General features: G+C 38.6%; 1 protein-coding gene across 1 annotated transcript in view; it reads left to right on the forward strand.

The window, feature by feature from the left end:
• The window catches only part of TSHR (thyroid stimulating hormone receptor), a 184,230-nt gene that overhangs the window by 150,088 nt on the left and 10,870 nt on the right, over window positions 1–23,272 (forward strand). Inside the window, exon 8 of the mRNA XM_036735664.1 lies at window positions 5,353–5,430. Coding sequence (XP_036591559.1) covers window positions 5,353–5,430 — 78 coding nt within the window. The remainder of the gene's footprint in view (window positions 1–5,352; window positions 5,431–23,272) is intronic.

Raw genomic sequence — 23,272 nt, forward strand, 5'->3', positions numbered from 1 at the left:
TGGAATCAGTAAGACCTGAGTTCAAATCCCGACTTGTACATTTACTACCTGTGTGACTGTAGGTAAGTCACTTCACCACTCTGGGTCTCAATTTCCTCTTCTGTAAAATGAAGGTAATAATCGTACCTTTCTTACAAAATTGTTATGAGGATCAGCTGAATTAATATATGCAAAAATGTCTTGCAAGCCTTAAAGTACTATATAAATGTTATTATTATTATGTTATTATTATTATTATTACTCAGAGTAAAAAATCTCTAGTCACCTATAGGAAAGTGGTGGTATTGCTAGCTCAAAGGGTATGCACAGTTTCATAGCCCTTTGGGCATACTTCTAAATTGCTCTCCAGAATGCTTGAATCTGTTCACAACTCCACCATAAGTGTCCCAATTTTCCCACATCCCGTCTAACATTTGTCATTTTTCTTTTCTGTCATATTATGCAATCTGATGGGTACGGGGTGATAGTTTTGACTTGTTTTAATTTATGTCTCTCTAATCAATAGTGATTTAGAGCATTTTTTCATATAACTACAGAGAGCTTTGATTTCTTCATCTGAAAACTGCCTGTTCATATCGTTTGACCATTTATCAATTGGGGAATAACTTATATTCTTGTAAATTTGACTCAATTCTCTTTATCTTTGAGAAATAAGGCCTTTATCAGAGATACTTGCTGTAAAAATTGTTTCACAGCTTTCTGCTTTCCTTTTAATCTTGGTTGCATTGGTTTTGTTTGTGCGAAGTCTTTTTAGTTTAATGTAATCAAAATTATCCATTTTACGTCTAGCAATACTCTCTATCTCTTATTTGGTCATAAATTCTTCCCTTCTCCAAGGATCTGACAGGTAAACTATACCTTGCTCTCCTAATTTACTTATGGTATCACCCTTTATGTTTAAATCATGTACCCATTTTAACTTTATTGTCTTTTTAAAATCAAATTAACTAAAGGTTTATCTATTTTGTTGTTTTTTTCCCATTAAACCAACTCTTAGTTTTATTTGTTAGTTCAATATTTGTCTTACTTTCAATTTTATTAATCTCTCCTTTGATTTTCAGGATTTCTAATTTGGTGTTTAATTGGAGATTTTTTTTTAACATTTTAACATTTTTAACATTTAACATTTCTAACTTTTTTAGTCTCATGCCCATTTCATCAATTTGCTATTTCTCTATTTTATTTATGTGAGCATTTAGAGATACAAAATTTCCTCTAGCATTGCTTTGGCTGCATCTGATAAATTTTGTTATGTTGTGTCATTATTGTCATTCTCTTTGATGAAACAATTGGTTTTTTCTATGGTTTATTGTTTGACCCACTTGAAGAGGTTAAAGGTTGAGAGGTGCTCGACACCCCAAGATATTGACGCACCGGGTCCTGCCGAAAGAATTCGACTCAAGCCTTCTTAGCCAAAGAAAAAGACAAAATTTATTAGGGACCAGCTACACTGGCCAGATCCTCCAGCAGCCCCGCCATTGGCTAGACTCCTAAAGAATCTGAGCGCCTTTTGGAAGCCGGATGGGATTTAAATACAGAAAAGATTGTGGGGGCGATGAGGGGTCATCTGGGGTGACTAGAGGAGGGGTTCAGGGAGGGTCTTTACGAGGAGTCCAAGGAGGGCAAGATGAGGTCAGAGTCCAAGAATCAAGAGAATGGAATTAAGGGTGGGAAGTAGCTGAAGGCATGGATATAGATAGTATCAAGGTTGGGAGGTAACTGAAGGCATGGATATAGATAGTTATCAAAGTTGGGAAGATTTAGGTAGAGATTTGGGCCTAATGATAATGCAAGGCTATAGCCTCAGACCAAAACCAAATCAAACTGGGAAGAGTCAAGGAGAGTTCAAGGTAGGGGTTTCTTCCAGGGCCTAAAGACAAATGGGCTTTTTTGGGGTTAGGAAAAAAGGTCTCCGTTTGGGGCCTGTACCCCAAAACAGGATTAAATTATTTGCTTTCTAATATCTATCTTTCCATGGCTCTTTATTAAATGAAATTTTTGTTGCATCATGATCTGAAAAGGATGCACTTAATATCTCTATCTTCTTTCTGCATTTGATTGTGAGATTTTTATGCCCTAATACATGGTCAGTTTTTGTGTAAGTGCCATGTACTGCTGAGAAAAAGATATATTCCTTTCTATCCCTATTCAATTTTCTCCAGAGGTCTATCATATCTAACTTTCCTAAAATTCTATTCACCTCTTTAACTTCTTTCTTGTTTATTTTGTGGTTAGATTTATCTAGTTCTGAGAGGGGAAGGTTGAGGTCTCCCATGAGTATCTATTTCCTCATTTAACTTCTCCTTTAAAAAGTTGGATGCTATGCCATTTGATGCATATATGTTTAGTATTGATATTACTTCATTGTCTATGGTACCTTTGAGTAAGATATAGTTTCCTTCCTTGTTTCTTTTAATTAGTTCTATTTTTGCTTTTGCTTTGTCTGAGATCAAGATTGCTACCATTCTTTTGTTTTTTTTACTTCAGCTGACACCTTTTACCTTTACCCTACGGGTCTCTCTACTTCAAATGTGTTTCTTGTAAACAACATATTGTAGGATTCTGGTTTTTAATCTACTCTGCTATTCACTTTCATTTTATGGGAGAGTTCATCCCATTCATATTCACAGTTATGATCACTAGCTGTAAATACTAATTTATTACTAACTTCATCCTGTTTTTCCTCTGTTTATATTTTTTTCTCTCTCTCATTTTACTCTGTCCCTCCTCACCAGTGTTTTGCTTCTGACCACTGCCTCCTTCAATCTGCTCTCCCTTCTATCATCCCCACTCTTTTCTTTTCCCCTTCCCCTCCTACTTCCCTATAGGGGAAAATAGATTTCTCTACCCAACTTAGTGGGTATGTTATTCCCTCTCTGAACCAAATCTGATGAAAGTAAAGTTCAAACAATGCTCACCCCCTCCATTCTTCCCCTCTACTGTAATAGGTCTTTCATGCTTCATCATGTGATATAATTGACCCCAGTATGCCTCCCCCATCTCTCTTCTCCCAGTACAATCCTCTTTTTCACCCATTAATTATGTCAACTTATACCCATTCCATCTATCTATGTATATTCCTTCCAACTGCTGTAATAGAAATACAGTTTTTAAGAGGTACAAGATCATCTTCCCATGTAGGAATGTAAACAACTTAATCTTATTGAATAACATTTTTTTCTTTCCTGTTCACATTTTTATGCTTCTCTTGAGTCTTGTATTTGAAAATATCAAATTTTCCATTCAGTTTCGGTCTTTTCATCAGGAAAGTTTGAAAATCCCTTATTTCACTGAATGTCCATATTTTCTGCTGAAAGATTATGCTCAGTTTTTCTGAGTAGTTGATTCTTGGTTGTAACCCAAGCTCTTTTGGCCTACAGAATATCATATTCCAAGCCCTCCAATCCTTTAATGTAAAAGCTGCAAAGTCCTGTGTAACCCTGACTGTGGCTTCTTAATATTTGAATTATTTCCTTCTGGTTGCTTGCAGTATTTTCTCCTTGACCTGAGAGTTCTAGAATTTGCCTGTTATATTCCTTGGAGTTTTTGTCTTAGGATGTCTTTCAGGAGGTGATAGGTAGGTTCTTTCAATGACTATTTTACCCTTTAGTTCTAGGATATCAGGGCAATTTTCCTTGATAATTTGTTGAAAGATGATGTCCAGGCTCTTTTCTTGATCATGGTTTTCAGGTAGTCCAATAATTCTTATCTTTTGTGGATCTATTTTCCAGGTCAGTTGTTTTTTCAATAAGTTATTTTACATTGTCTTTTTTTATTCTTTTAATTTTGTTTGATTGATTCTTGATGTCTCATAGAGTCATTAGCTTCCACTTGCCCAATTCTGATTTTTAAGGAATTATTTTCTTCAGTTAGCTTTTGTACCTCCTATTCCGTTTGGCTAATTCTCCTTTTAAAAAGAGCTGTTTTCTCTAGTGGTGTGTTGGTAAGCAAAATGGGCTCCTTAGCACTTAGTTCAACCAAGTGCCTTTGAATAGTTTGGCTTTTGTTCCCTTTGAGTAATTTAGTGTATTTCATTGAGCCTTGCTAGGTGCTAAGCCCCAGGCCCAAACCCCTATTAGGTGTAAAACCTTAGTGGGTGTGGAGTGGCAACTAAGGTGGGGCCCAAGGTGGGGCTAACTAAGGGGAGGGCCTAGTTTACATGTCTGGGAGAGCAGAGGCTCTTAGACCTCGTGGGTTTAAGTCGTCTCTTTGTGAGGATTCTGGGTCACATGTGTGACTCACCCCTGACCCTGAAAAAGATATAAAACCAGGGGTTGGCCTCCTCTTCCTTGGAGCTCATTCCTGCAGCAGTGGTGGCACATGACTCTGGGCCAGCCCTTGTTCTGAGCTCCCGGGCTGAACCTAGATGTTGGTAACTATGAATCTGTATTGGGTCTGTCTGTTGATGTTTGTACTTTGTTTGTAATTTGCTCTGAAGTTCAGCGTGCTGGCTTTTTCCCCTGAACTAAGTGAATGATATTTGTATGCTGAATTAAAGTAAGCTTGTCAACCCCTTCACCTTGTTTTCCTTAGTTAAGCAGATCAAAAGAACCTGTGCTGTTGGCAGCTTTCTGGGTGCTGGTTGTGGGTGGATCTTACATCCCTACAGAAGCTGCTAGCCGGATTGTTGAAACAAGTGGATTTTTCTACCTCCTTTTCCATTTGGCCAAGTCTCCTTATTAAAGCTATTCCCACTTTTTCACACAGCACATTGGGTAGCAAGGTGGCAAAATCTCAATGCAGTGGTTCCGCTGTTGTTGCTGAGAAGAAAGATCACTACAGAAAAATGCTGTCAGATTTAATTTCATTTGTCTATTGGCTTTTCCTCTTTCAGTTTCATTTACTAAATCTTTCAGGATGATCTGACGAGGCAGTATTTCAAGCCAATATCTCTGCAAGCCCATTTCTTCTTTATCTGTTTTTATCTGTTTGGGGTTGTTATATGGCAGTAATTTTCCATCATCATAGAATAATAAATTTAGAGCTTGGAGATAGATAAGAGATCATCTAGTGCACCCACTCTCTCATTCTGGAGATCAAGAAAATGAGGCCCATCTTCTCTAATGTTTTGCAAGTGAACTTACATGCTAAATCTGTGGTACCCATGACTGTCAGATCTCCTCATTATTTGTTTGCTAGATAAATTGCTTTTAAATTCTTCATTCTTTTCTCCTCAAAAATATGTAGGTTTTTCAAAGGAGAAAGTACTATGGGTCTTGCTATGCAGAGATAAAAGCCTTTAGCATCCATCGGTAAAGAGAGAGAACATTTTATCCCCAGCACTGTGCTATTTTTTTGGTGCAGTTATATAATCTCTGTCCTGAGACACATCTCTGTTTTTTTTGTACTTAGTTACTTAAATAAGAACAAATATCTGACCGTGATCGATGAAGATGCTTTTTTGGGAGTACACAGTGGACCTACCCTGCTGTAAGTAAAACAAAAGAAAGGTAACCTGGTTCAAAATGCTGAAGAGTATTGATAGTAGTGACGAGGAGCATTTTTTCTTTCTTTCTTTTTTTACATTTTTTATTGGATATTGAATGATAAATTACTGCTATGCTATGTTGCATGTTGAACTACTGTTTATGCTTCAATGTGTTTATTGTGTTGTTGAGTCATTTCAGTCATGTCTGACTCTTCATGACCCCATTTTGGGGTGTTTTCTTGGCAAAGATAGTGGAGCAGTTTGCCGTTTCCTTCTCCAACCCATTTTATAGATGAGAAATTGAGGTAAATAAGGTTAAGTGACTTGCCCAGAGTCACACAGCTAGTGTCTGAGGATGGATTTGAACTCAGGAAGGTGAGTCTTCCTGGTTCCAAGTCCAGTGCTCTATCTACCATGCCACCTAGCTGCCCAGGAGCATCGTTTCTTCAGGTGAGCAATCTTCCTTGGAGAAGCTCTATCCTTGAGTGCTAAGATTGAAAGAGTTTCTTCCCTGCTGCAGTGCTTGATCAAGCCACTACAGCCTTGTGGATTCAAGGGAAAGGAAGGGAACACACATTTGTTAAGCGCCTACTATGTGCCAGACTCCATGCTAAGCACTTTACAAATACTATCCTCACAAAAAACCCAGGAGAAGGGTACTGTTATTACCCCCGTTTTACAATTGATGACACTGAAACAGACAGAGTTTAAGTGGCTTGTCCAGGGTCACACAGCTAGTTAGTATCTGAGGACATATTTGAACTCAGGTCATCCTGACTCTAGGGCCAGTGCTCCATCTACTGCCAGGTGCCTCTGCGTCATTGTCCATTGTTGTCATGAACAATCATCATGAACTACAATGCCCTATGCTCAGGAGTAAGAATAAAAAGAAGTATAGGCCCTATTTCTTGCTGTCATGGAAGTTAGCTTCTAGGCAGGGATCTAGAATACATGGATAAAGAGATAGTTTATATTACTTTTATGCCATTAGCTAAATACTGGAAATGATGCAGTATGGAGTGGAGGAAAGACAGGGAGTTTGAAAATCTGAGTCCAAATCCAGGTGCTGAGACTTAATAATATTTTAGACCATGGGCAAGTCACTTACTCTTTCTAAACTTCAGGTTTCTTCTATGTGATATGAAATAATATTTATGCTACCTACCTCACAATATTAAGTGAAATTTAGTAGGGATAAATGTAAAACTGCATGCTTGGTTCAAAAAATCAACTTCATAAATACTAGATGGGAGAGACAAGGTTAGACAGCAGTTTGTTTGAAAAAGTTTAGGGTGAGGGAGAAGGGTTACTGGACAGTTAGAGGAACAGGACTCATTAATGTGATGTGGCAGCCAAAAAAAGCTAATTTGATCTTGTTTGTACGAAGAGAGTCCTAGCTTCCAGGAACCAGAAGGTACCTTTGTATTCTGCCCTGATCAAATGATGCCTGGCTTGTTGTGGTCAGTTCTGGATGCTATGATTTAGGAAGGACATTGATAAGCTGAAGGGCATCCAGAGGAAAGTTACCAGGAGTCTAAGAGAATTTGTTAAAATAACTGTGGATGTTTAGCCTGGAGCAGGGAAGAAACAGAAGGGACATGGTAGCCATCTTCAATCATTTGAAGACTAACATGTGGAAAAGACATTAGACATGTTCCATTTGGCCCTAGAAGAAAGGATCAAGAGCAATGGGTAAATTTAGCAAAAAGATAAATGTAGGTTTGATATTAAGGAAAATTTTCTCATAATTACAGGTTTCTAAAAGTAGAATGGATACCTTGGGAGGCAGTGGGTTAGCCCCTCCCTCCAATGGGAGTAATCAGAAAGAGGCTAGATAACAACTTCGGGATATATTGTAGTGGGGATAGGGATAGGGATAGAGACTGGTACTGGTTGTAGGAAACTCCCTCTACAATGCAACTTCCATTCATAAAGAATTATCTAGAGCACTGAGAATCTGAGGTGACTTGTCCAGGGTCATATAGACTTGAATTCAGGTCTTCTTGCCTCTGAAACCAGCTATCTATTCATCATGCCACACTGCCTCTTATGCTGTAGTAAAGATTCTTTGGGGCGGAGGTGGGGGGAGGCAGGGCACAGATTAGACTGATGGCTAGTAGGTTCAGTTCTAAATCTAAAATCCTTTGATTCTGAATGGTTGGGTGTAAAGTGCTTTATAAACCTTCAAATGTTATATATGTGAATTGCTATTACTTTTATTCTTCTAGTCAAGTTGAATGGAGTTCAGATAGAAACAGTTCTGGGACAAGTGGTTATGCTCTTATTCCTTTATGTGTAATGTTCTGTGTATTATTGCACATCTGGATAAAATATGTCAGCCTGACATCACCATTTGAAAAGTATGCTATCTTCCTGGGGCATATATTAGAATAAGGGCTGAGAGTCTTCTGGTATAAGTAAGATGAATCTCATGACCAATAATTACTGCTAATTACACTATTTTATGTTTTAGACTTGAGTATTTGTATATTTACCTGGCTACATCTAAATCTAGAGTCTAAGTAAAGAGCTGGTCATTTCTAGGCTTTTTTTAAATGTCCCTTTTGTTCCAGACAGGAAAAAAGTTCCATTGGGGTTTGGCCTTTTTTTAAAGTAACTGTCATCTTTATCTCAATTATTTCATATATCATTCTTTATTGCCAAAGGGACATGGGGGTGGACGGCAAAACATGATTATGAACTTACAGGACTTAGGGGAGATTACACTTCAACTTCAATGTTATAAGATTTTTGAGATGGTTACATGTTAGATTCAATGATATTGGGTTTGGAGATGATTGCATTTCAAGTTTCAGGTATTAGCATTTTGTTACGAGGGGAAGGCATATGGCAGTGAAAATTTCCTTGTCTTGAGAAATACCACAGACCTTTCGAGATTTCTATGATATCTAGTTTTATAATACTGGAGGTATTTTATTATCTAAAGGGATATTTTTTTAAATTCTTGGAGCAAAATTAATTTTAATTAATAGGAATTAAGAACTTCCCCCCCAAAAAGTAATACTTGAATGTCTCATCAAAGTGTAGAGGTGACCTTGGATCCTCTAGGGACTTACCAAGGGAGTGCAAGCTCTTGCAAGAGTTACCAAACTTGAAGGATGAATTTAAGCCTAGTAACAGATTCTCTGGGCAACTAGGTATCACAGTGGATAGAGCACTGGGCCTTGAATCACGAAGAACTGAGTTCAAATCTGGTCTCAGATACTAGCTGTGTGACCCTGGGCAAGTCACTTAACTCTGCCTCAGTTTCCTCATCAGTAAAAGGAGCTGGAGAAAGAAATGGCAAACTGCTCCAGTATCTCTGCCAAGAAAACACCCAGTGGGGTCACAAAGAGTCAGACTGAACAAGAACAAAAACAGATTCTCTGCTATCTAAGGAACAGCCTAACACAGTAGGGTCAGTTTTGCTGTTACACTTGTTTTGAAAAGGCAAGTTTGTTCCATCTTGATCAGTATGTTAGGGAATCATTAGAGTATAAGGGAAATTTCAAGTTTACTTATGCATGATTTCTATGAGAGAAAGTAAAAGGATAATGAGCCACTCCCGTTCACTTCTACTGTTACAACTTTTCCCTTAATTTCAGATAACTCTCCTTCCACCGCTTCTCCGTAACTCACAAGGAGCAACCCTTGGCCTACTTCCAAAAGTGAACTTCAGGTCTTTTTGGAGCTAAAGTGTCATATTGATTGTATATCTTCTGGCATAGTAGGAGCTGTGAGAGCAGAGAGCTGGTCCACATCCGTGCACTCCAATCCCTCCCGCCCCTCCAATCCTGTGCCAAGTCCACAGCCCCTGGCTTTAGCCTCCTGAAGTTGCAGCCCTCTTGCCAGCATAGGCTACAGACACCTCCACTATTTGTTACGGCATTTATGTATTTCTTAACCATTCCTAACCAAGTGGTGCCATTTTTGTTATACTCCTATGTCTTTTTTTTAATGCGTCATTGATAAAGTTTTTCAATGTGCCCCAATACCATTTTTCTTACAAGACCTGTAGTTTTTAATTACATGATTTTGATCAGAGCAGTGATTTTTAGGAGTATATATGTCAAGTTATAGCAGAACTGTCTATAGACAAAGACTCAGTCACCACCACCAGGTTGGCCACTAGGTGATGGGTTCTTTAGCAGTGGCTTTAGAGGCAGCTAGGTGGCTCAGCTGATAGAGTTCTCAGCCCGAAGTCAGGAGGACCTGAATTCAAATCCAGCCTCAGACATTTACTAGCTGTGTGACCCTGGGTAAGTCACTTGATTTCCATTAGATAGAGTATTATAACTAATAATGCCAGTGGATCCAAGCAATGCCTTCTGAGTAGGCACTAAATAAATGTTGAAATTGAATTGAGCAAAGGGCAGAGCCAAGATGGCAGAGAAGCCAGGAAGTTGCCTGGGATCTCCCCAGTTTCCCTCAGAAACAATGCTAAATCAAGCCTCTAAAAGAATTCTGGAGTGACAGAATTCACAAAAAGATGGAGTGAAACAATTTTCCAGTTCAAGACAACTTAGAAGGACTTCAGAAATGGTCTTTCTCACTTGGGTAAAAGGGGAGTGCAGCCCAGCATAGGTGGTATCCCAGGGAAGACAATGGGAGGCTCTTATCCACAGCACAGAGCAATAACAGAGGCCCTTAGGTTCTGGCCCAGCAGGCCAGTAGCACAGCAGGCCAGCTGTGGGGCCTCCAGTCCCAGCACAGCAGGCAAACTGCAAGCCCTAGAGCCCAGGACAACTATATGCAATAGGGGCAACTAGGCTGGGCCACCCTAAATGCAGTGGGCAAGCCACCAGACCAAGAGGCCCCAGTGTAGACAACCAGAGAACAGGTCCTTGGCCCCTAGTGCAAGAAACTTGAGACAATATCCCCTGTGCCCCAGGAGCAGAGTTCAACGTTTTAAAATGAGCAAAAAAAAAAACAAAAAAAAGAAGCCCTGACTATAGAAAGCTACTATGAGAGGGAAGAGAAATCAAAACAAACTCAGAAAAGAAAAACAATGTCAAAATGCCTACATGCAAAGTGTCAAAGGGGAATATGAATTGGTCCCAATAAGTCCTCTTAGAAGAGCAGAAAAAGGACTTTAAAATCAAGTAAGAGAGGTAGAAGAAAAATTGGGAAGAGAAATGAGTTATGCAACAGGATTATGGAAAAAGAGTCAATAGCTTAGAAAAGGAAGCACAAAAATTGACTAAAGAAAACAACTCCTTTAAAAAATTGAATTGGCCAAATAGGGGAAAAAAATCCACTGAAGACAACTCCTTTAAAAGTAGAATTGGCTAAATGGAAAAGGAGATACAAAAGCTAACTGAAGAAAATAATCCCTTAAAATCAGAATTGGGGAAGTGGAAGCTAATGACTCCATGAGACATCAAGAATCAATCAAACAGAATCAAAAGAATGAGAAAATAGAAGAAAATGTAAAAAACCTAATTAGAAAAACCAACCGACTAGGAAAATAGATGTAGGAAAGATAATTTAAAAATTATTGGACTACCTGAAAGCCAGGATCAAAAAAAAAAAGAGCCTGGACAGCATCTCTCAAGAAATTATCAAGGAAAACTGTCCCAATATCCTAGAACCAGAGGGTAAAATAGAAAATTGAAAGAATCTACCTACCACCTCCTGAAAGAGATCCTAAAATGAAAACTCCAAGTAATATGGTAGCCAAATCCCAGAATTATCAGGTCAAGTAGAAAATACTGCAAACACCCAGAAAGAAATAATTCAAATATCAAGAAGCCACAGTCAGGATTACAGAGGACTTATCAGTTTCTATGTTAAAGGATTGGAGGGCTTGAAATATGATTTTCTAGAAAGAAAAAGAGCTTGGATTGCAACCAAGAATCAACTACTCAGCAAAATTGAGCGTATTCTTTCGGGGGACAAGATGAACATGCGATGAAACAGGGGACTTTCAAGCTTTGCTTATGAAACACCACAGGTGAAAAGAAAATTTAATCTTCAAATATAAGATTCAAGAGAAGCATAAAAAGGTAAACAGGAAAGAAAAAAAAGCATTGTGTTCAATAAGGTTAACTGTTTACATCTCTACATGGGGATATGATACTTGTGACTCTTAAGAACTATATCTATTAGGGCAGTGTACTAAGACAGAGAGTGTGGGTATAAGTTGACTTTGATGTGATGATAACAAAATTATTAAGGGATGAAAAAAGGATTGTTCTGGGAGAATAGAGAAGGGGGAGGCATAATGGGGTAAATTATATCAAATGAAGAGGCATGAAAGACCTATTACAGAAGAGATAAAGAAGGGAGTAGTGAGCCTTGTTTCAACCTTATTCTCATCACATTTGACTCAAAGGGGAAATAATATATACACTCAGTTGGGTAGAGAAATCTATCTAACCTATAGGAAAGTAGTGGGAGAAAGGGAAAAGAAAAAGGAGGGGTTGACAGAAGGGAGGGTAGAAGTAGGAGGGGAAAGGGGAAAGAAAACAGTGGGGCTAATAGAAGGGAGGGCAGATTGGGAGCAGTGGTGGTCAGAAGCAAAACACTGGTGGGGAGGGACAAGGTAAAAGGAGAGAGAAAAGTGTAAGAGTGGGGAAAATAGGATGGAGGGAAGTACACAGGAAGTAATCACAACTGTAAATGTGAATGGGATGAATTCTCCCATAAAACGAAAGTGAATAGCAAAGCGGATTAAAAACCAGGATGCTACAATATGTTGTTTACAAGAAACACATATGAAGCAGAGGGACACACAGGGAGTAAAGGGAAAAGGCTAGAGCAGAATATATTATGCTTCAACTGAACTAAAAAAAAGCAGGGGTAGCAATTCTGATCTGAGACAAAACAAAAGCAAAAATATATCTAATTAAAAGAGGCAAGGAAGGAAACTACATCTTGCTAAAAGGTACCATAGACAATGAAGTAATATCAATACTAAATATATATGCACCAAATAGTGTAGCATCTAAATTCTTAGAAGAGAAGTTATGTGAGTTACAAGAAGAAATAGAGAGCAAAACTATACTCATGGGGAACCTCAACCTCCTCCTCTCAGAACTAGAGAATTCGAACCATAAAATAAACAAGAAAAAAGTTAAGGAGATGAACAGAATTTTAGAAAAGTGAGATATGGTAGACCTCTGGAATAGGAATAGGAAAAGGATACACCTTTTTCTCAGCAGTACATGGTACCTACACAAAAAGTGATCATGTATAAAGGCATAAAAACCTCATAATCCAATGCAGAAAGGCAGAAATATTAAATGCATACTTTTCAGATCATGATACAATAAAAATTACATGTAATAAAGGGCCATGGGAAGATAGATTAAAAATTAATTGGAAACTAAATAATCTAATCCTAAATCATGAGTGGGTCAAACAATAAATCATACAAACAGTCAATTTCATCAAAGGTTACTACAAAATAATGAGACAACATGCCAAAATTTATGGGATGCAGCCAAAGCAATACTTTGAGGAAATTTTATATCTCTAAATGCTTATGTGAATAAAGTAGAGAAAGAACGTATCAATTAATTGGGCATGAAATTAAAGACTCTAAAAAAAGAACAAATTAAAAAGCCCCAATTAAATACCAGGTTGGAAATTCTGAAAATCAAAGGAGAGATTAATAAAATTGAAAATAAGAAAGCTATTGAACTAATAAATAAAACTAAGGGCTGGTTTTATGAAAAAGCCAATAAAATAGATAAAGTTTTGTTTAGTTTTATTTTAAAAAAAGAAAAAAGAAAACCAAATTACCAGTATCAAAAATGAAAAGAGTGAATTCACCAGCAATGAAGAGGAAATTAAAGCAATGACTAGGAGCTACTTTGCCCAACTGTATGCAAATAAATCTGACAGTCTACTAAGGGAAATGGATGAATATACACAAAAATATAAATTGCCTAAATTAATAGAAGAGGAAATAGGATATTTAAATAACCCCATTTTAGAAAAAGAAATTGAACAAGCCATCAATGAACTCATGAAGAAAAAAAATCTCCAGGGCCAGATGGATTTAAAGAATAAGTAATTCCAATACTATATAAAATATTTGGAAAAATAGGTGCAAAAGGAGTTCTACCAAATTCCTTTTATGATGCAAATATGGGACTAATACCTAAACCAGGAAGAGCCAAAAAAGAAAAATAAAATTATAAACCAACTTCCTAATGAATATTGATGCAAAAAATTTAAATAAACTATTAGCAAAGAGATTACAGCAATTTAATACCAGGATAATACACTATGACCAAGTGGGATTTATAGCACCCATTCCTATTAAAAACACTAGAGAGTATAGGAATAAATGGAGCTTTCCTTAAAATAATGTTATCTATCTAAAACCACCAGCAAGCATTATCTGTAATGGTATAAGCTAAAAGACTTCCCAATAAGATCAGGAGTGAAACAAGGATGCCCATTATCACCACTATTATTCACAATGGTACATTTCTAAATGTTAGCTTTAGTAATAAGAGAAGAAAAAGAAATTGAAGGAATCAGAATAGGCAATGAGGAAACAAAACTATCATTCTTTGAATATAATTCATAACTTTAGCAAAGTTGCAGGATATAAAATAAACCCATATAAATCATCAGCATTTCTACATATTAATAACAAAACTCAGCAAGAAGAGATAGAGAAATTCCAGCTAAAATAACTGTAGACAATATAAAATATTTAGGAGTCTACTTGCCATGACAAACTCAGGAACTATATGAACACAATTACAAAACACTTTTCACACAAATAAAGTCAGATCTAATCCAAAGTCTGAGACTGAATCTGGGTGTGCTTTCGCTGCCTGGCCATATTCCCAACCAACTAACTTGACCCTTGAGTTTTTCAGTGGGGTATGACTGCTTGTAGACTAACAAGTTCTATGTTCCACGTTTGGGGGGGAGGTGCCAGCTCTGTCACACCAGCACTCCTCCTTCCCCAAGGACCCCCAGCCCGGGCTGGGCTTAGATCTTTAGCAGGCTGTGCACTCCTGCTCTGATCCGCTACTTAATTCCTCCCACCAGGTGGGCCTGGGGCCGGAAGCAGCAGCAACTGTAGCTGCCCCACCTCCGCTGCCCCCAGGGCTGGAAGCCAAACCGCGAACTCCTTCCACTCCCGCAGCTTTTCCCACTAACCTTCTCCACAGTCTTTGGTGTTTGTGGGTTGAGGAGTCTGGTAACTGGCGCAGCTCACATAATCAGGGCGCTACGGGCCCCATCCGCCCGACTCCAAGTTTGGTTGTTTTGCGCCACTCAGTCTGGGCTCTGCTCCACTCCATTCCCAGCTCCCGGCTCCGTGTGGGATAGACCTCACCCAGAGACCATCCAGGCTGTCCTGAGCAGGAGCCTTGCTTCCCTCTGCTGTTCTATGGGTTCTGCCATTCTAGAATTGGTTCAGAGCCATTTTTTATAGGTTTTTGGAGGGACTCGGTATGGAGCTCACAGTAGTCCCTGCTTACCAGCTGCCATCTTGGCTCCGCCCCCCTAGTCAGATCTAATCAATGGGAAAATATTAATTGCTCAGGGGTAGAGCTAAAATAATAAAATGACAATTCTATCCAAATTAATTTACTTATTCAGTGTCATACCAAAGTACCAAAAACTTATTTCACTGAACTAGAAAAAATAATAACAAAATTCATTTGAAGAACAAAAGGTCAAGAAAATCAAGGGAATTAATGAAAAAAGTGCAAAGCAAGGAGGCCTAGCTGTATCAGATCTAAAACTATATTATAAAGCAGAAATCATGAAAACTATTTTGTACTGGCTAAGAAATAGAGTGGTGGATCAGTGGAATAGATTAGGTACACAAGACACATTGGTAAATGATTATAGTTTGATAACCTACTGTTTGATAACTCTACTATTTGATCAACCTCAGAACTCAAGTTTCTGGGATAAGAACTCACTATTTGACAAAAACTGCTTGGGAAACTGGAACATAGTATGGCAGAAAGTAGGCATAGACCAACATCTCATACCATTTACCAAGATAAGGTCACAATAGGTACATGATCTAGACATAGAGTGATACCATAAGCAAATTAGTAGAGCAAAGAATATTACCTGTCAGATCCTTGGAAAAGGGAAGAATTTATGACAAAACAAGAGATAGAGAACATTATGAAATACAAAATGGATAATTTTTTTTTACACTAAATGAAAAAGTTTTTTGCACAAACAAAACCAATGCAACCAAAATTGTGAGGAAAGAAGAAAATGGGAGGAAATTTTTACAAGTATCTCTGATAAAAGCCTCATTTCTCAAATGTATATAGAACTGAGTCAAATTTATAAAAATACAAGTCATTCCACAAGTGATAAATGGTCAAAGGATAGATGGCGGCTGGAAAGCAAGGACTAGCATGAGCTCCCTACTAGGTCCCTCCAAGAACCTATAAAAAATGGCTCTGAACAAATTCTAGAACTGCAGAACCCACAAACTAGCAGAGGGAAGCAGGGCTGCAGCCCAGGACAGCCTGGATGGTCTCTGGGTGAGGTCTATCCCGCACAGAGTTGGGAGCAGAGTGGAGCGGAGCAGAGCCCAGCATGGGCAGCGCGGATCAACCAGACCAGGAGCTGGGCAGAGTGGGCCCTAGCGCCCTGAATCAGTGAGCTGTGGCAGTTACCAGACTTCTCAACCCACAAACACCAAAGACAACAGAGAAGGTTAGTGGGAAAAGCTGTGGGGGACAGAGTGAAAAGAGTTCACAGTTTGGCCACCACCTGAGAGGCAGTGGGGGAGGTGCAGCTACAGAACTACAGCTGCAGTTGCTTCTGGCCCCAGGCCCACCTGGTGGGAGGAATTAAGTGGCAGATCAGAGCAGGAGTAAAGAGCCTGCTGAAGATCTAAGTCCAGTCCCGGCTGGGGGTTCCTGGGGAAGGAGAAGTGCTGGTGTGGCAGAGATGGTGCAATCCCCCAAGCTTGGAACATAGTTCTCTTAACTCTACAAGCAGTCATAACCCGCTGAAAAACTCAAGGGTCAAGTAAGTTGGTTGGGAACTTGGCCAGGCAGTGAAAACGCACCCAGATTCAGTCTCAGACTTTGGAATCTTTCTTTGGTGACAAAGAAGACCAAAACATACAGCCAGAAGAAGTCAACAAAGTCAAAGAGCCTACAACAAAAGCCTCTAAGAAAAACGTGAACTGGTGTCAGGCCATGGAAGAGCTCAAAAAGGATTTGGAAAAGCAAGTTAGAGAAGTAGAGGAAAAATTGGGAAGAGAAATGAGAATGATGCCAGAAAACCATGAAAAACAAGTCAATAACTTGCTAAAGGAGACCCAAAAAAATACTGAAAAATACACTGAAGAAAAATAGACTAACTCAAATGGCAAAAGAGTTCCAAAAAGCCAATGAGGAGAAGAATGCCTTGAAAGGCAGAATTAGCCAAATGGAAGAGGAGGTCCAAAAGACCACTGAAGAAAATGCTACCTTAAAAATTAGAATGGAGCAAGTGGAAGCTAGTGACTTTATGAGAAATCAAAATATTATAAAACAGAACCAAAGGAATGAAAAAATGGAAGACAATGTGAAATATCTCATTGGAAAAAGCACTGACCTGGAAAATAGATCCAGGAGAGAGAATTTAAAAATTATTGGACTACCTGAAAGCCATGATCAAAAAAAGAGCCTAGATATCATCTTTCAAGAAATTATCAAGGAGAACTGCCCTGATATTCTAGAGCCACAGGGCAAAATAGAAATTGAAAGAATCCACAGATCGCCTCCTCAAATAGATACCAAAAAGAAATCTCATAGGAATATTGTCTCCAAATTCCAGAGCTCCCAGATCAAGGAGCAAATACTGCAAGCAGCCAGAAAGAAACAATTTGAGTATTGTGGAAACCCAATCAGAATTACCCAAGATCTAGCAGCTTCTACATTAAGAGATCGAAGGGCTTGGAATGCGATATTCCGGAGGTCAATGGAGCTAGGATTAAAACCTAGAATCACCTACCCAGAAAAACTGAGTATTATGCTCCAAGGCAAAATATGGATTTTCAATAAAATAGAGGACTTTCAAGCTTTCTCAGTGAAAAGACCAGAGCTGAATAGAAAATTTGACTTTCAAACACAAGAATCAAGAGAAACATGAAAAGGTAATCAAGAAAAAGAACAAGAAAGAGAAACTGCAAGGGACTTACTTAAGTTGAACTGTTTTGTTTACATTCCAACATGGAAAGATGATGTGTATGATTCATGAGACCTCAGTATTAGGGTAGCTGAAGGGAATATGAATTATATATATGTTTATGTATACATATGTATATGTGAGTGTGTATGTATGTATATATGTATGTGTATGTGTATATATATATATAGAGAGAGAGAGAGAGTGTTCACAGGATGAGTTGAAGATGAAGGGAAGATATCTAAAAGAAATATAAAATTAAGAGATGAGAGAGGAATATATTGAGAGAGGGAAATAGGGAGAGATAGAATGGGGTAAATTATCTCCCATGAAAGTGGCAAGAAAAAGCAGTTCTCTAGGAAGAGAAGAGAAGTCAGGTGAGGGGGAATGAGTGAATCTTGCTCTCATCAGATTTGTCCTGAGGAGGGAATACCATACATACTCAATTGGGTATCTTATCCCACAGGAAAAAAGGAGGAAGAAGATTTTAAAAAAGGGGTAGGATTGATAGAAGGGAGGGCAGATGGGGGTGGAGGTAATCAAAAGCAAACACTTTCAAAAAGGGACAGGGTCAAGGGAGAAAATTCAATAAAGGGAGATAGGTTAGGAAGGAGCAAAATATAGTGAGTCTTTCACAACATGAGTGTTGTGGAAAGGTTATACATAGTGATATGCATGTGGCCTATGTTGAATTGCTTGACTTCTTAGGGAGGGTGGGAAGGGAAGAGGGGAGAGAATTTGGAACTCAAAGTTTTAAAAACAGATGTTCAAAAACAAACAAAAAATTTTGCATGCAACTAGAAAATAAGATACACAGGCAATGGGGCGTAGAAATTTATTTTGCCCTACAACAAAGGAAGGGAAAAGGGGATGGGAGGGGAGTGGGGTGACAGAAGGGAGGGCTGACTGGGGAAGAGGGCAACCAGAATATACACCATCTTGGAGTGGGGGGAGGGTAGAAATGGGGAGAAAATTTATAATTCAAACTCTAGTGAAAATCAATGCTGAAAACTAAATATATTAAATAAAAAAAAACAAAACAAATTTTAAAAAATTGTCAAAGGATATGAACAGGTAGTTTTCAGATGCAGAAATCAAAGCCATCTATAGTCATATGTGAAAAAAATGCTCTAAATCACTACTGATTAGAGAAATGCAAATTAAAACAACTCTCAAATACCACCTCACACCTATTGATTGACTAATACGACAGTTAAGGAAAATTGTAAATGTTGCAGAAGATGTAGGAAAATTGGAACACTGATACATTGTTGGTAGAGTTGTGAATTGATCCAATCATTCTGAAGAGCAATTTGGAACTATGCCCAAAGGGCAAACTGTACAGATCCAGCAGTACCAGTACTGGATCTGTATCCCAAAGAGATTATGGGAAGGAGAAAAAGACCTACATGTACAAAAATGTTTATGGCAGCTTTTTTGTGGTGGCAAGGAATTGGAGGTTGAGGGAATGGCTGAACAAGTTGTGATATATGAGTGTAATGGAATACTAGTTTCTGCTATAAGGGGTGATGAGCAGGTGGATTTCAGAGAAACCTGGAGAGACTTGCATGAATTGATGCTAAGTGAAGTGAGCGGAGCCAGGAGAGCATTGTACACAGTAACAGCAACATTGTGTGATGATAAGCTATGATTGACTTAGCTCTTCTCAGCAATACAATAATTCAAGACAATTCCAGGGGATGTGTGATAGAAAATGCTATCCACATGCAGAGAAAGAGCGATGGAGTCTCAATGCAGATCGCATCATACTAATTTTACTTTTTTTAGTTTTTTTGCGGTTTTTCCCTTTTGTTCTGTTTCTTGTTTTACAACCTGACTAATGTAGAACTATGTTTACATGATTGCATATATGTAACCTATATCACATCGCTTGTTACCTTGGGGAGGAGGGATCAGAGAGAGGGAAGAAGAAAACATTTGAAACTCAAAATCTTATAAAAAATGAATGTTGAAAACTTATCTGTAATTGGAAAAAAACCAACTATTTACCAAAAAAAAAAGAAAAAAGAAAAGGGGGGAGGGATACTCTCATAACAAAAATTATAAAGTCAAAACAAATTCCCAAACTGCACTTGCTAATGAATATTCATCTTGTTCTGTACCCTGAATCTGTCACCTCTTTGTTAGGAAGTGGGTTGTATGTTTTATTATTGGTCCTCTGGAATCATAGTTAGTCAGGTTGATCAGTACTCTTAAGTGTTTCAGAGTTGTTTGTGTTTACAATGTTGTTACTGTGTGAATTGTTCTCATGATTCTGCATTCTGCTTCAGTTCCTGCAGGTCTTCCTAGTTTCTCTGAAACTATCCCTTTTGTCATCTCTATATACTATATTGACTATTTTGCTATACTATAATGGGTTCGTTATTGATAGACACCCCCTTGGCTTACAGTTCTTTGCCACTATGGGAGGAGCTACCATAAGTATTTTTGAACATTTTTGTTGTTTGTTTTTTTTAGTTGTGTCCAGCTCTTTGTGATCCCATTTGGAGTTTTCTTGGCAAAGATGTTAGAGTGGTTTGCATTCCCTTCTCCAGCTTATTTTACAGAGGCAAACAGGGTTGGATGACTAGTTCAAGGTCACACAGCTGGTGGGTGGCTGGAGCTGGATTTGAGCTCAGGAATTTGAGTCTTGACTCCAGGCCCAGGGTTCTATTCAATATGGCGTCACCTAGTGGCCCCATTTTTGAGCATGTGGGTCATTGTCTCTGTCTCTCTGTCTCTCTGTCTCACTCACAAACTCTCTCTCTCACTCTTTCTCTCTCTTTCATCTTTTTTGGAGTAGGAGGCTAGTGGTTTTGTCATTGAGTGAAGGGGAACAAAGTGTTTAGTGATGAAGAGTCACTGGCTGGGTGAATTTACAGCTCCACCAACAATACCTTAATTATCCTCTAAAAAGAACTGAATTGAGTATCTACTTCTCCAGCTCAATATCCCTGTTGTGTTTATCATTTTATACCTAGTCTTTTAAGGCAAAGACCACACACAAAGGGAAAAGAAACTCCAAATGAAAGCGCTCTTTTAATTGGATTTAATATAATTTAATTTGATGCTGCTTTACCATGCACACCAAGGTCAGTACTCAGAGCAGCTGTATTGTGAAGAGAAAGAATGGGATGTCTCTGCTGGAGTAACACACAATGCAGATTTAGCTGCATGACTACAGAGTTCATCAGCCATAAAATGCACCGCAAAGTATGAAACAAAGAGACCTTATTGTGCGAAAGTCTCTGGCTACAAGCTGGGTATATGCCAAGAGAATAACGTAGCTCAGAATGTAACTAGTATATCTCGGCCCAAAGGAAAGCAGACACTTAAACCAAATACACACACACACACACACACACACACACACACACACACACACACACACGCTCCTGTCAGAACTCCACAGCCAATGCAAAGTGAAAGACTGAGGCAATCCTATAGAGTAATTGCAAAACAAAAGGAGCTGGATGGTGCAGTGCATAGAGCACTGGGCCTTGAATCATGAAAAGCTGAGTTCAAATCTGGCTCAGACACTTACTAGCTAAGTGACCCTGGGCAAGTTGCTTAACTCTATTTGCCTCCACTTTTTCATCTATAAAAATGAGCTAGAGAAGGAAGTGGTAAACTACTCCAGTATCTTTGTCAAGAAAATCCCACAAGCATCAAAAAGAGTCAGACATAATTGTAAATAATTTAACAACATCAGTTGCAAAACACTGGAATAGATAGCTAAGAGGATGCATAAAAATACTGGGAAAAAAGGGTGGACAGATGTTTTTCAGAAGTATTTTAAAGGCGGGGAGGCACACAGAAACCTTACTTCTGACAACATATTGCCACAAGGAATATAGAGTCATGGTGTCTGGACTGAATGGTTCAAAGATGAGTTTTCCTGGCTATAGGGCAATGAAAGCAAGCAACAAACTATGAGCCAAAGGGGGGAAAACCAAACTCCTCATACTGCAATGACATATAAATATAAGGTTTGCCATTATAACCTACTGAATATTTTGGAATATTGTAGTTGAATAAATGTAATATTTTATGCAAATGAGTACCTATTGGCTAAATGGTCACTTAATAATAACTGGTATACTTAATAATTGGTATATAAATAGTGCTTTAAGGTTTTTTTCTTGACAAAGGTACTGGAGTGGTTTGCCATCTCCTTCTCCAGCTCATTTTACAGATGAGGAAACTGAAGCAAGCAGGGTTACATGACTTACCCAGGGTCACACAGCTAGTGTCTAAGGCCCCATTTGAACTCAGGAATATGAGTGTTTCTGACTCCAGGCCTAGCACTCTATCCACTGTGCCACCTAGCTGCCTCTGAGCCTGTCACATAGGTATATCTTCTTAATATATGATGTTGCTCTGCCACCCCTTTTGGATATAGACTCACCTCCCAGAGGCGGGGATGGAGGAGAGGAGTGGATTGGGACAAGGGATGGGGAGTGAGAAGCCTAGTTGCTAGTAAGATAAACTCTACTAGGAGGGTGGAAGATTCATCAGGTTTAGAGCTAAAGGGGCATCAGATAACCTAGTCCAAACCCCTCGTTTTATAACTAAGGATACTGAGACCCAAGGAAGTCGAAGGACTCACTGAAGGTCACACAGGTAGCCCAGATTACATTTCTAAATATAAAAGGAGTTAAGTAGATCTATATAAAGCATTTTATAAACCTTATAAAACCTTATAAATGCTACTTGTTATAATTGTAGTAGCGGTTACTGTTCATATGGCCTTTTAACATATACTGAGTACTTGAAAACCAAGTACTTCAAGCATCGTCATCCCCATCTTGCCAGTGAGGAAAATGAAGCTAAGAGAATTGAACTAAGGTCCAAGGTCACATGGCTACTAAACATTGGAGACAAGATGAAAACCTGGGTCCCCTGACTCCAAGTCCAGTGGTATTTCCAACACACCGTTGTATATCTCTCATATGTGCCTGATTGTTTCTGTTTTCCCCATTCAAATATAAGTTTCTTGAGGGCAGGGACTGTGCTTTCTTTGCATTCCAACTGTTTAGCCCAGCACATAGTAAGCACATAATAAATATTTACTTGATTGATATTAGAGAAGAAAAAAAATTCAATTCTTCCCAGCTCAGTATCAGGTCTTTCATGAATCCTGCCTGATCCCTGAAATGGAGGTATTCTCTCCCTCCGCTGAACGTGGTACTGCACATCTGACATCATGGTATTATAGAGGCAGAGGTGCAAAGGGCCTTAGGGATCAACTAGTCCAACCTCTTAAACTTATCACTGAGAAAATGAGGCCCAGAGAAATTAAGTGACTTGCTCAAGGTTACATGGGTAGCAATTAAGAGAACCAGGATTTGAACTTAGAAGTCTTGTGCCTACAAATCAGCATCCTTTAACTATTCCACCTTGTCTCCAATTTTCTCTATTACATACATACATCATCCTTGTATGATAGTAGTTTCGATCCATCTTATCTCCCTTGCTAGCTTGTAAGATCAAGAAGTGCAATAATTATTTTTTTTATCCTCTAGGTCATATAGTATGATGTCTTGCTTATATCATGTTCTCAAGAATTACTTTGAAATAAATGAACATACCACACAAGTCAATTACCAATTATTTGTGCCAAGAAAGGAAAGTAGTGACATAGATAACCCAAAACTGTACACTATATGAGCAAAACAATTATTTGAAATGAACGATATGCTATTTTGTAGCACATTTAAT

This window comes from Trichosurus vulpecula, chromosome 8 (assembly GCF_011100635.1).
Source record: "Trichosurus vulpecula isolate mTriVul1 chromosome 8, mTriVul1.pri, whole genome shotgun sequence".
Taxonomy (NCBI): Eukaryota; Metazoa; Chordata; class Mammalia; order Diprotodontia; family Phalangeridae; genus Trichosurus; species Trichosurus vulpecula.